Source organism: Chelmon rostratus, chromosome 4, assembly GCF_017976325.1.
Source record: "Chelmon rostratus isolate fCheRos1 chromosome 4, fCheRos1.pri, whole genome shotgun sequence".
Lineage (NCBI taxonomy): Eukaryota > Metazoa > Chordata > Actinopteri > Chaetodontiformes > Chaetodontidae > Chelmon > Chelmon rostratus.
This window is the reverse complement of record NC_055661.1, coordinates 18678464-18692520: the sequence shown is the minus strand read 5'-3', so window position 1 is coordinate 18692520 and position 14057 is coordinate 18678464. Positions and strand designations below refer to the sequence as shown.

At 39.8% G+C, this 14057-nt stretch overlaps 1 protein-coding gene across 1 annotated transcript in view; it reads right to left on the bottom strand.

Moving 5' to 3' along the window:
* Positions 1–11206, bottom strand: part of faf1 (Fas (TNFRSF6) associated factor 1) — a 59519-nt gene extending 48313 nt beyond the window's left edge. The window contains exons 1-6 of the mRNA XM_041935444.1: positions 10918–11206; positions 8013–8081; positions 5988–6034; positions 2919–3184; positions 2376–2467; positions 1729–1820 (exon numbers count right to left, since the gene is read on the bottom strand). Coding sequence (XP_041791378.1) covers positions 1729–1820; positions 2376–2467; positions 2919–3184; positions 5988–6034; positions 8013–8081; positions 10918–10977 — 626 coding nt within the window. The 5' untranslated portion in view covers positions 10978–11206. The remainder of the gene's footprint in view (positions 1–1728; positions 1821–2375; positions 2468–2918; positions 3185–5987; positions 6035–8012; positions 8082–10917) is intronic.
* Between the last annotated feature and the right edge of the window lie 2851 nt (positions 11207–14057).

The following is a 14057-nucleotide window of genomic DNA, read 5'->3' as shown; positions in this document are numbered from 1 at the left end:
AATTTTAATAATTTTGAATCCGCTGTCAACAAAAAAAAATTGGTCGGTCATATGTGAGGCTAATAAGAACAACTATAGCAAAAACTACAGCAATTAAAAGCAACTGATATAAGTGGAGTGTTGTTGAATACTGTCAGAGGATCTGTTATTGTTATCTGTAGTTTTCTTTTTGATAACAAGGGAATTTAATTAAAGATTCAGAGAGACACCATAAAACTGGCAATCACAGAATGCTATACCAAAAAGTGTCCCAGGGTGTCCTCACTCACCTTCTCAACTCTCAGAAACAAGCGTAGATCTTAAAAGTGTCTTATTAAAATGTTTTAATTCAGCCTTTAAATTGACAGCTGTCTTCTTGATGAACATCATGTTGATAAAAACAGACTACTAATGATGCTTTAAAAGAAGTCCCCTTGATGTTAAAATTTTAAAGATTAATGGTAATACTTTGCTTACTTTGTTTCCTACGGCAAACAAAAGGTTTCAAAATTCTCATGAAACATTAATTTCAACAATATTGACTAATATTCAACTGTTCAATATTTGTTTGTGAATGAAAAACATGATTTCCTTTCAACTGGAGCACCTACACACTGTGATATATAGTCCTCACTTGGATCATTAGTCCCTCATTCGGATCATTAATCAGAGTGACGGTGATTGATGATGAGCTGCGCAGGCTTCTAAGAATATGAGCTGTCCTTTTAATAATCATGGGAGCAGCAGAGTACTTCCTCATCTCTGTCATTTGGCCAAGAAATGTCTGCAATCCACACATACAAAACCTCCAGCAAGCGCACCCACAGGTGCATAGCAAACGCAATCTCTTTAACCGTATACATGGTTAACAACCGAAACTAAGGTAACAAAATAACAAAAACACGTCACCACACACACCCAACAATTACACACAGACAGGTTTGTCCCCTCACATATATCTATTTTTACCTGACCAATGCTCGTCAATCCTCAAATTAAAAATATGCAATATGCAGGTGACATTAAGGGGAACAATATGAGACCTTCAGACATTGTTTTCCTGATACTGATGAAAGGACAATCACATGTTCATCTGCCACCTGTGATTGTATTACCGCTTTGAATTTACACTGAGCAGCCTGACATTTCAGAAGGAAAGGTTGCTGATACTGCCATGGATTCACTGAAATTAGCAGAACCCTCTCTGGATAGAGAACACTGGCTTAAAGGAGCTTTTTGAACAAATCTCTATTGTCACTGGGTACTATCACTAATGTGACTGGTGTGTTTTGGAAAAAAAGGAATAAATAATAGATATGAAGTGTGGATGTCACATACACCGTCTATGAAGAGCAAGATGCAAAACAACCTTGGGCAAGCAACAATGTCGGGCTTAGAACAAAGATAGGAGAGAAAATTATTATTTACACAACATGCAGAGATTGCGGCGGGAGCTGTTCCTCTCAAAATGTCACAATGGATGCAAGGAAATGAATGTGCACCGGCAGGTCAAATGTCTCTTAATATACCATGAAAATGGCTTTTGCTGCCTGGATCCTGGATACATCTATCTCCATAACAAGACACAGACCGCCACCTGGTGTTCGATATCAGGTACTACGCGCATACCACTACCTGTAGTACATAAAGGTGTTTGCTTGAAAGGATGGGAATGAGTATGGGATGGATTTCTTATGAGATTTCACATAGAGAGAGGAGTGAGAGAGTGCTGAATGCTGGGCAGAATACCTGTTTTTGCTGGTGCTTGCAGTAGGGGCAATGTCTGGGGTCAGGACATACAGGCTGTTGTTCTTGGGCAGGTGTAAACTTCTCAGCACCGTCTGATTAGAGACACACACAAACACAATAGTTCCACTCACTAATTTGTTAAGGAAATGCGTTTGTGCTTACTGCATCTGAAGTTTTTGAAGGAAACCTGTTACTCTGCACTACTTGGTTAGAACTGGAAATATTGTTTTTAGGAACATCACAGTTTTACTAATTGTTGGGTATGCAACAGGTCTGTTAGCAACAATAATGTTAGACATGTGGCGCGATTTACACTTGGCCACAAATGCTAATTCCACTTGTTGCACACGGTTTTATAGGATTTTGGACAACAGTGCTAAAACAAAGTCATGTATGCAATACCTTAATGCTGCAAAGATTGGCACTGTAACTATACACAAGCAGGAAATTAACATTAACTATATGATGTAAATGTTAGGTACCGGTCGTAAAATTTGATATCTAAACACAATCAGGTTAATTTAAATTACACTACACAGAGTAAAACAGCAAAACAAAACAAAACAAAGAAAATAAAGACTTTTTTATGCTTCATTGTGTTTTTTTTTACTTGCATGTTTGCAACAAACATTTATCTATTAACTCACACTATCAGATACATCTCCACTCTTCCATCCCTTCAGCTGCATTTTGGACACTGGAACCCCAAGCTCTGTCTCGAGGATTTGTTTGATTTCTCCTGTAAATGAGATTCATGTCAACCAATGCAGATAATCTATATTATGCACAAAAAGGCAGTGTGATATGTTGGGGATTATTAAGGTTGAACCATTCATCAAATATGGCCAAAGGAACTGCAAATTTTTTTGATAAAGTTATAGTATGTCAAAACATAATATTATAAATGAAACACTGTGGTGCTAGCAAGATGCCCCAGCCAACAAATCATGTTCTCCAGACATAAGGGAACATGCTTGATTGGTACCCAAAAAAAACAAATCACATCCTCCTCATTTTTTAACTTTTTAAGTGAAAATGAAATGCAAAAATTACCATTTGCACTTGAAATAGTCATGTTGTATTTGTCAATATCTGTCAAAACAATTCCACTACGATTTTTTTGCATTTGTTGTTCAGCTATAAACATGATACACAGCATGTATCTCAGTATCAGCGTGCGTGGTGCTCACCGACTGTGCTTCCTTCCTCCAGTACCAGCTCTACAGTGCGCTGCCGGTACTCCACCCTGAAGTTGAGCATCCGGGGCTGACGCTCTACAATGTGTCTGGAGGAGGAGTTGCTGGGGCAAAAAGCTGAAGTCGAGGACGATGGGGGAGAGGAGGACGAAGACGAAGAGGAGGTGGGAGGAACTGCACCTCCTGCTGCTGCATCGGCTGCTTCTGATTGGCTTGGAGGTCCGTACATGCTGGCCTGGCTCACCTCACTGGAAAAGTTACTGGACAGAGGTGGTAAGGTTACTGATGGTGAGAAAGATTGATTGCTGGGTCTTCATACAATATCTTCAACATCTCTGGGTGTTTCATTGAGGATCATGAAGAAAGTAGAGACAAGAAACAACCATAACATAACAGATGCTATCAGAAACAAATATTTGTGGTGAGTTCTGTATTTCCAGCCTCATCAAACTTATCTCTTGCCTGTAACCTGATTATGAGGAAGCAACGGAGCTTCCTGCAAGACATTAAATTATACCAAAAACAAATGACTTTCCCTCCCGTCCTCCCTTACAATTGAAGTCTCTCCTTCACTGTTTCTCTTTGCTGCTTGCTCAGTGTGTGACCCATGTTTCACACAACACAGTAAATAATGTCTTTTTTCTCCTGACCCTGAACAAAGTGTGCCCTTTGTTCCCTTAAGTGTAAGCAGCAACTGTCTTGCAACAGAGTGCCAGACTCAGGGTTTTTAACAAAGGCTGTATTTTATTTGGCCAACATTAGAGAGGCCACTGTCCTGAGGCGTAGGTTGGCAGTCAACAGCCACAAAACCTCCACAAACAGGCTGGACCAATAGGGTGGGAAATTAACCCAACATAATGGCAGCACAGTATAACTGTCTCCTAAACCAGCCACTTCACAAACAAATCAAATCTAGTAACAAAACAATTATTTGAAGATCTCTCTGAACATTATAATTGGCCACATACAATATTTACTGACACTAGGGTAAAAAGGTAAGTCAATATTTAATAATTACATCCTGAAATCGTTAAATATTGACCTGCTCTGAGATCAGTTAACCAAAAATATAAAATAGACATACTGTGTTTTTTAAAAGAGGATGAATCACACAGACATTAAGTTACCTGATTTAAACCCTGACTATGAGTTCATGGACGTGAAAAGACAAGCTAATCCCTTTTTGTGACATGAAAGCATTTAAGACCAACCTGAATGCTTGAAATGGCACACTTGGCAAAATACAGGTTGTGAAAAAGGAAGGAAGTAATACCATGAGTAAATATGTGGAACACTTTATGGACATGGCAGTATCTGCTGAGGGCTACTGGGATAGTAATCAGCACAAAATATAACTGCCACTAAGGTGAACTAGCAATGGCTATCATCTCACAAATGTATTGTGGGTAGACGGGAAGATAGAGGTGATTTACAAATGTGACAGCTGAAATAGCAAGACTCCAAAAAGTGAAAGAAAAACAAAAGAGATCTTGCCAAGAGGATTCTTACAATCTTTGAAAGCATCTGAGAAAAAAAAAACTAGTTTACAGCATCAGCTCTCACAACTAATGAAAAAGATCCTGAATACACTTTGACCTTAAACTGGCACAGCAACACTGAGGGCCGTTATATTGTCCGTTGTTGCTGTTTGGGTGTAGTTCAATGCTGCCCTACATCTAGATGGCACTGTTTTCCTATGCAGTCAAAGAGGTGCCCCAAAAGAGACAGAACTGATGAGCCCCTCACCCACAGACAAAAAAAACTGTCAGATAAGCGACCAAGTGCAACAGAGGATTCAGTATTTTTATCAGGTCCTGCTTGGGGGGAAAAAAATGCCCTGATTACTTGAGGAATTATGGTTACTCATCAACAAGGCAAGTTTCTTAAAATTCCCAACCCGCTTACTAAAGAGGACACAAGGGAAATGCATTTTAGACAGGAGCGTTGGCGTAGCCTCCAACTGGCTCCGGCTCAGGTCACGTCATCAGAGTCTGTTTACTGGGCAACGCCAGCCTACTCATACCAGTGCCAGCCACTTAGTAAATGTGTTGGCTGCTGGTAACACTGCCAGCCAGCCTCCATTCATAGCAATGTGTGCCCTTGAGAAAGACCAGTAATATTCTCATGGCCTAAGGGCCTGAACCACACTAAAGTGCATGCATGCGCACACATGCACACAAGTGTGTATACAAAACACAAATACACACACACACACACACACAAACACACACACACAAAAAAAAAAAAAAAAACGGTTTAACAGAACGTCTCCAGTTTGAGTGGATTCGGATCAGCTCAGTGCATTCATGAGTGTAAACTAGCCGTTGAAGGAAAGTGAAGGGCTCAAAGCCTCTTAAAGAAACCTTTTCTATTCAGAAACTGTGTACAACCCCACTCTTGGCAGAAAGTTTCTTTGCAGTTTCAGTGTCTTTTATATTATTCCTCCATTAAACAGCAGAATAGAACCATAGCAGGAGCAATAACCTCCAACTCAGTTAGTTAGCATTATTTGCTGGAAATGTAAGTATATGGATACAGTATCAACAATACAATATCAACTGAACTATTTTTAATTTAACATCCAAATTTTATTTTATCGTGGAAGCAGGTGACACAGAAAATGTATCCTCATCAGTTCTACATTATTCATGTGGTATACAAACTACACCCACTCATGGTAAAAGCCAAGTTCATGGAAGTTCACATTGCCTGGTCATCACTGAGATGCTAATATGCTCAGCTCTTGGTTTCACATTTCCTGCATTTAAAAGCTGCTTTATATGCTACATTGGAGATGCACACTAGTGTCACAGGCACATATTCGTCAGTGGCATATATCCCCACTGCCATGTTGGTCTGTTCTGTTCATATTTCCCTTGCATTTACTCATACTCATTTTTATATAATCTTTCTAGTGTGAGAACATACAGAACAACAGTGCAATGAAAAGTCATGAATGATATTCATAATCTCAGGCAGCATTCGTTGAGTATTGTAAGGGCAACTGATACACTGATATGTTTTCTGTGATTTACAGTAAATGTGTGTTAAGACCATTATTACCTTTGTAAGATCCCATTCTCCTGTGGTATCACTCCATTGATGGCTGCCTGTAATGAAAGTGGAGGTACAGTTTACAACACAATGTAATGCCATTTTCTTGTTTTATTGCTGTATTGTATCAACTATTCTACCAACTCTTTGCTCCTGAAAATAATCGACTGTCCTCTGAGATCCATAAAGTTCATGCATGCTCAGACTCATCAAAAATCACATTTGTGACAAAACATGGAATCAGTCAATACATGAGAAGCATGTTTGAAAGAGACTGGCTGATATTGTGGTATATACTTCTACAAAGGTATTTTGACAGTAACAAAGCAAACCACAATCCATTTCCAAACTTCAATAAATCTGGTCATATAAAGCATGGACAACTCTGTTGTCTCTTTACATGCACAAAAAGCTGCCTCAATAGGTAGAGTGGATCATCTCCTGATTACAGGGTAGGTGGTTCGATCGCCCCCTCACCACATGTTGTAGTATCCTTGAGCATGACACTGAACCCCGAGGTTTCTCCCCAACCACAGGGGATGTACAATCCAGTGCATTTCTAATTGCCAGTCCCAAACCCGGATAAATGAGGAGGGTTGCGTCAGGAAGGGCATCCGGTGTAAAAGTCTATGCCAAATCAAATATGCGGATCATAAAATCAGATTTCCATGCTGGGTTGGCCAGTGAGATTGAAACAGATGATCCACTGTGGCATATTTTGTTAAAATAGACACCTTATGAACAAGACCAGGAGGACCACATTTTCTAAATTTGCTACACACCTTGTCAAAAAGAATGGTGCTATATTATCAGGTCCTTTTTTACCACGATCATAAAATAATCTATAATACATAAAAGATCATTTAAAAAATATATTTAGTTCAATCAACATTTTGGCACCACAATGTCTTAAAACCTGAATTCTCCTTTGTCCGGTCCAGTTGGCATTGTCTTACTAATCCAAAAATAAAACTGCCACTTTCGTTTGTTTTTTTTTTATTTTGTGAACCAACACGCCAGTCCACATGTAACCAGGTAAAATCTGCTAGTTACTTTTTGGTCTATTATGTAGCATGTTTGCGTAAGGGTGTGTGATATTTGCTGGCTGAAAGGTTGCAGACTGAACCTACCGAAATGTGACAGAGAATGATGGAATATTCAAATGGGGTGGTGCATCAGAACAAAGAGAGCTGAGAGGACAAACATGACAGTAACCACTGTCAGCTTGGCACTGAGCTTTTGTTTGAATGGACAATTGATTGGATTTCTCTCGAACACTCGCTATTCTTCACTGCAAAACAAGCAAACTGAAGTTATTTGTTATGTGCCGGTAAGATCGTATTCCCTTTTTTTTTTTGTACAAATGTAGGAAATGTGAAAACGGCAAAAAAAATGCAAGGGATTTACATGAACACCGAAAAACAAACTGTCTGTCTGGCGGTGAGTATTCAGACGATTCTGGATGGATACAAAAAGGCAATGCTACCACCCTACTCCCCACCCACATGCACACAAGAATATTTGTTGTTGTCTATGTTTACAAAAGCTACCAGCTAATGCCGAGGAACTGCAAGTCATCAGATTTACAGGTGCAGTGAGTCCAGGCCCCACTGCCTGTCCTGCCACTGCCTCGACTGCTACTGCTGCCTGCTTTGAACTCCTGCCAGCATCAGTCTAAATATATACTGACCCCTTCCAACATGCACTGCGCGGTAGTGGGCTCCTTGTTTTTCACACTCATCATGAGTTAAGACAAACTTGACACAACACATCCTTTCTCACAGTGTCTCTCAGCTGAACATTCACTGCACCACACCTCTCAGGACTCTCTCACAGTCACCGCATTGATGATGGCAGTAGTGCCATCTGGTTCATAAAACATACTGGGCAAAATGAAGAAATGATTTAGCAATAACAAAATTAACACAGAGTGTGTGTTATTGGATGGTAGCTGCCCTCTTGAACTTACACTCTCGATGGACTAAGCCTGTCAGTCAAAGAGCAAAGCCTGAAGCCTGCACATAATGAACTTACCACTAAATCCCAGTTATTAAGCTCTAACAGAGTGATTGCCTCTGCAATGTTGTCAATTCCAGTGCAAGCCTGTGAGAGGAAAAAACAAAGAAAACAGAATTACAAGAAATGCACTGCATGAGATTCTGCTGCACTTTATTGAATGCAACATTCTGATCTGCTTGCACATTAAAAGTACATTTCACAACAAAACAGAGGAAAAAGAATGGAATCAAAAGAAACATTTTAATTGTTATGGTAAAAGCCATAAGTGCAATATTTAAAGTGGTGACAGTCTTCACAAGAATGACAGTGACTCAGTGATGTCTTGATCAAAAGAAGGGAACCAGTTTCCCCTATTTATATATATCTTAGACTCCTCAACCTTGCAAAACAGGCTAAACAAAACATGTTCTTCATACTATAAAAGCATTACAATACCGCAATGTGGGTCAGGATAGGCGCTAATAACTGCTTTAACCTATCTGTTTGTATCTCAGTGTAACGAACAGCAGGCAGGTTTGGTAGTTGATGGTGCAACTGCCACTCTGCTTACCCACATTTAAGTTTCAAGACATTGTAAAACATGTTTGTTTTGAATTTATGGATTTCTGACTGGCTGTCAACACTTTTGTTTTCACACAAAAGCTTTTACAATATGCTTTTATCTTCTTATCTTTAGACCTGTTCAGGATGACTTTATTAACTCAGGTGACAGTCGTTACTTTAACTTAAACACCAGTAAAACCAAGAATATGATCATTTTAATTAGGTAGATGTGCTATGTTACCCCTCTACCAACCACAAACAAAGGTCAAACAGAATGGACAACTTCAAGTGCTTAAGCACTGTTGATGATAACACACTGAGAATGAACACCAACACTGGGTGAATCTATAAAATAGCCAACACAGACTCTGTTTCATGCAAAGACTAAATGCAAGTGAAATCCTGTTTTGCAAGGGCTTTAGTAAATTGGTGCTCTTGCTGTCTTTAATCTCTTTGTTTAGAAGTCCACAACCTTTCTTGTACAACACAAATACCAAAACAGTTGCTTTGTAAAACATAAATGAATCAGAATGTAATCATTTGCTAGTCCTTTTCCTTTTTTGGCAGCCTTTTATGACAAGGCTCAGTTGTCACAAGCAAGGATGGGACGAGGTTTACCACATGATGAAACACATGATAGTATAAAGGATGTTACCACACAGGCTCAGGAACACTGCGTAAAACCGTTGTCAGCAAACACAGTTTGTTCACAAATGAGTGCATTCTGTTTTTATTTACATTTTTAACTTTTTTGTAACCAGGGTTGCAGAACAGAGCAGTAAAATACCTACCAAACACAGTTATATGCATGACAACAAGGGCTCCACAGAACCAGAAGCATTCTGCTAAGTTGAAATCATCGTCTCAAGAAAGAACTTCAGATTTTACTTTAAAAAAACATAAGCTTAAGCTGCCAACAAAAAGAAATACAAAGATGTCTTTGCACCTCACTCTATCATGTTTTTAAACAGACAGACAAATATTTCTTAATTACAATGTATGTATCGTGTCTATAGTTGTTAACCAGTAGTCTCAAGTCTCTATTGTATGTCTTTGGCTTATTTGTTTTTGGTGTCTATTGGAATTAATGCTTTTTGTGTGTTTGATATAGTATCTATTCTGCACTGCATGTTTCATTTTGTTTATTAATTTATACATTTGGCAGCTCTTTTGTTTGTTTGAAGACTATGTGATGTTGCTTTAACCTATCATTGCTATTATGTTTAAATGACATTACTGTTTAATGCTATTTTTAATTCAAGTTTTGCTATATGCACATTTGCCTCATGCAGCATAACTCTGACATAACGCTTATTCCAACTCCCCAGTAATCACGTAACACTTCAAATTTTGGATTATTAAATCTGATCTCATGTGTCTCGAACACAATCTCATGAAGCTACAACACTCATTGTAAAGACAGAGAGACTGATTTGCTCAAACATTAAGAAGTTACAAGTACCACCTCAATGTCTGTGTATTGTCCTAATGGTTACAGGACGGAACTTTAAAGCCAGGGGTCTCCTTTACAAACTTTATAGATCCAAAATAACAATACATCTATTGTGGTCTGCCCTAATCTGAGTGAATGGAATATCCATTCTAACATCCAAACAAAATTAGTTACGAGTGGAAAACTACTTTTGCATTGCTTTGTCTTGTAGTCAAATATTATTTAAGTGGACTTGTTGATTCAGAACACAAGCTCGAGAAAACAAAGCCATGAGAGGGACACCGCCAAAGAGAGAGACAATTTTTCATGTGTACATTTTAGAGGAAGGGTGTGTACTATCTTAGTTTTGACGTCTTTAAGTATGGTAGGCAATCAATCAGGATGCTAAATTACTGCCAATTTGAAGGGGAGGCATAGCTTGGTAGCCTGTCTTTTCAAACCCTCAGAATAAACTACCCTACCTGCAAACTGGGCAAAAATCTGATATCCTCAAAGAACACACGGTTTCTGACGAGGATTTAGAAACCTGACAGGACCGCCGGCGATGTGTAAACAAGCTGACAGTTTACGTGGACGCCGTGGCTCTCCTTTTAGCTAACTAGATCATCGTTATCTGTCACGCAGGCAAACTTGAAATCGACGGAAAACACACATTATTCCACTGTTCAGATCGGCAGTTTAAGCCAACTCTTATTTAGTTAGCGAGCTTACAGCGAACAATTGCCTTCGGAATCAGTTAGCAAGCTGTCAGTTTGTTAGCTTAGTGTGCTAACCACAGACACCAAAGCTCAGCTCAGGTCTGCTGTTTACGACGCCAGTCAGGTCGTGTGTGCTGTTGTTGACAGTAGTCCGAGGAAATTCAACAACGGCAAACAGATGACTAACTACTGGAGTAAACATCTAGGACATACAAAAGAGACACACCTGAAAGTCGGCCAGAATCATTTCTCTATCCATGTTGCTATCGCCGCTTTCGGAGGCCATGGCAATGACTGGCTAAAAGCAATTCTTCTTCCACTGGCTCTCGTCGCTTTCTCGCCTCACAGAGGGACACTGAGTGTTAATAAAATACTTTACTTAGACCTGGCGACGAGTGAGCGGTTGGCAAATTGGAAATATCAAACTTCGTCGGGATTTAACAGCTCCAGATAAGCAAAATTCTGTAAAGTAACGTTACAGTGATCAGTTATCTCATATCATTATTGTCACTAGCCCATTGCTTTACGGCATAAACGACGTAAAGCAGCTGCAGGTGTTGTAAAAACCGGAGTCGAGGACGTAAGGTTGATACTTGGAGTTGACTTTTCTGTTGCTATGTTAATATGATCGTCAGTCTTCATGTTATCGCCCCAGAAAAGACGCTAGACTGTATTTCATTTTTTCCATATTATTCTTCTTTGAGACGTCGTTTCACTTGCCCAATTTAGTAATCTTGTCTTGGGGAGTCTGTCTTCATAGACTGTATAGTAGCTGAAGACTATAGGTTACAATACATATTTAATATTTTTAAGATTGGGTTTTCCACGCTTTTACATGCCTAACTGTATATGTAACTGTGGGGGGTCCGAGTATTTTTCCCTTCACTCCTTGTCACTGTACTGCACGTCACCCACCCTAACCACTGAACAAATGCTGCGAGCTGACAAGAGGACAGCCTGGATGACACAAATGCATAAAATTCAAGCGTGTGTGTTCCTAAAGCAGTCCAAAACCAAGTCTGTTGCCTAGACTCATATGCCTCAGCTATCAGTAGTTGCAAATAAATAAACACAGTGCATACAGAAAGTTTTTAGACCCTTGTTTTACACATTCAAAGATTCACCTTAAAATAAAGAGACTGAAATATTCAAGAAATAAGTACTTAGATCCTTTGTTATGACTCACAATTGAGCGCTGGTGCCTCCTACTTCTGTTTATGGTCCTTGAGATGCTTCTGCATCTTTTTCTGAGTCCACCTGTGTCCACCTGTGCCTTGACGTTTATTAATACCATTTTTACAGTCAAACATGGTGGTGGCAGATTCATGCTGTGGGGATAGTTTTTTCTGTGACAGGGACTGGCCAGTCACGATCGAGGGAAAGATGGACACAGAAAAAACAGAGCAATCCTGAGTGAAAACCTTTTCCAGAGTGCTCATGATCTCAGGTTGTGGTAAAGGTTTAAATGTCAACATGACAACAATCCAAGAAAACACAGGAGTGGCTTTGGGGAAAGTCTGTGAATGTCCTGCAGTGTCCCAGCCAGAGCCTAGACCTGATCCCCATGGAGAAAAATATTTAATATATTACAAGAGCCATTCCAACCTCATTCTTCAAAACCAAATGGTATTTCAAATGCAGCTGAAATACATGGTTTAAGTGCTGGCCTATATGCTGGTCCATGTGTCCTGGAATTTTTTTAATGTCCCAGACAAATGGGAGCAATTGTGGTCAAATATTACCTGTGTTTATGGAAGTGAAATGGGGACACCAATTTTCGAAATTGGTCCAGTATTGAACGGCAATGAGAAATGGGCTGCAATGTAATCCCTCCAGGCATTAGCGCATCATCAATGTACGTCCACTAAAAGTGCTTGTTTTTGTCACTGACAGGCTTAGATTGTAAGTGTCTGACAACATTATGGAATGGATCCCTTTTTGTTAAACTGTAAGATCCTTTTTGTTTAACATGAAACAGCCACTATATCGGTCAGTAGTAATTTAATCGTCATAAAACACACTTCATTCAAACTTCCATAAAACCCACAAAAACCCTCTTAGTTTCCAAGAATCAAGCTGCAGTTTACATCCATGGCTATCCAGACCAAACTCAAAGAATATTTTTACAGAGAAGTACAGAGGAATGATAGAGTGCTTCATCACGTGGTGCCAGGATATGGATGTTGCTCCAAAGAACCTATAAATTCTAAAAAGTGGATGCTTCGCACACATCTTCAACCCGGCAGCATAGAAGATCTATACAATGAGCACAGTTTCGAGGTGGGCACCCAAGATTAGTGTCACCAATTCAATATCTGACCAAATGTGAAATATCATGATCATGATCATAATCTCCCCTTCTGTTCCTGAGTTATGGTGTTGAATAATGGCCAGAAAAGTGGTATTATGTGGTCACAGTGACTTTGACCAACAAAATCATTCATCCTTGAGTCCAAGTGTACATTTAGCCAAATTTGAGGAACTTGCCTCAAGATGTTCATGAGATATCACATTCAGAAGAAAGGTCACAGTAACCTTGACCTTTGACCTTTGACCAACAAAAAACAAATCAGTTCATCCCTGGGTGCTATCAAACGTTTGTGCCAAATTCAAAGAAATTCCCTCAAAGTATTCCTGAGAGTTTGCTGAGGTTTGCTTTCTGTGAATTTCCTCAGGCTGCGACTAGGTTTTCTCCCTTTGCTGTGGTCTTTGATCAGCTGGTCTGGGATCCACTTGATGTTGTGATAGGGTCCACAGGGGAAGTGAGAGAATGTCCTTGTGTTACAGATAAAGGAGAACATGCAGCAGACCACCAAGCTGGTCTAGGCAAACCTAGAGAGGGCACATTGCAATTGACAAGCCTGGTCCGATCAATGAACCAGACAACGGTCTTTTGAGCCAGGTCAGCAAGTCTCTCCTTGATTTGATACTCCTTGATCTGCTCAAAGTCATAAAGCACAAATCTGGTCAACCATGACATCAGACTGAAGAACTCAACTCCCATCAGACAGAGGGTGTACCGAATCCCTGAAAGGTTGGTTCCAGTGCTGATGGATGAGGTTCAGGTGATGACTGACCCTGGAGTCATCAAGGCCTCTTCAAGTGAATGGAGTAATCCATGGTTCTTGTAGTAAAGAAAGATGCCAGCATTTGGTTCTGCATCAACGTCCACAAAGTAAATACCAGTCAGTCTTTGATGCTTATCGAATGGCCAGAATTGAGGACCTCATTGAGAGAGTGGACCAGCCAAAATTCATCAGCTCTCTTGATTTGTATAAAAGCTACTGGAAGGTGCCACTCACTGAAGCTGCCAAACCTCTTACAGCTTTCAGAACTCCTCCATGCCTCCAGGAATTCACGCAGATG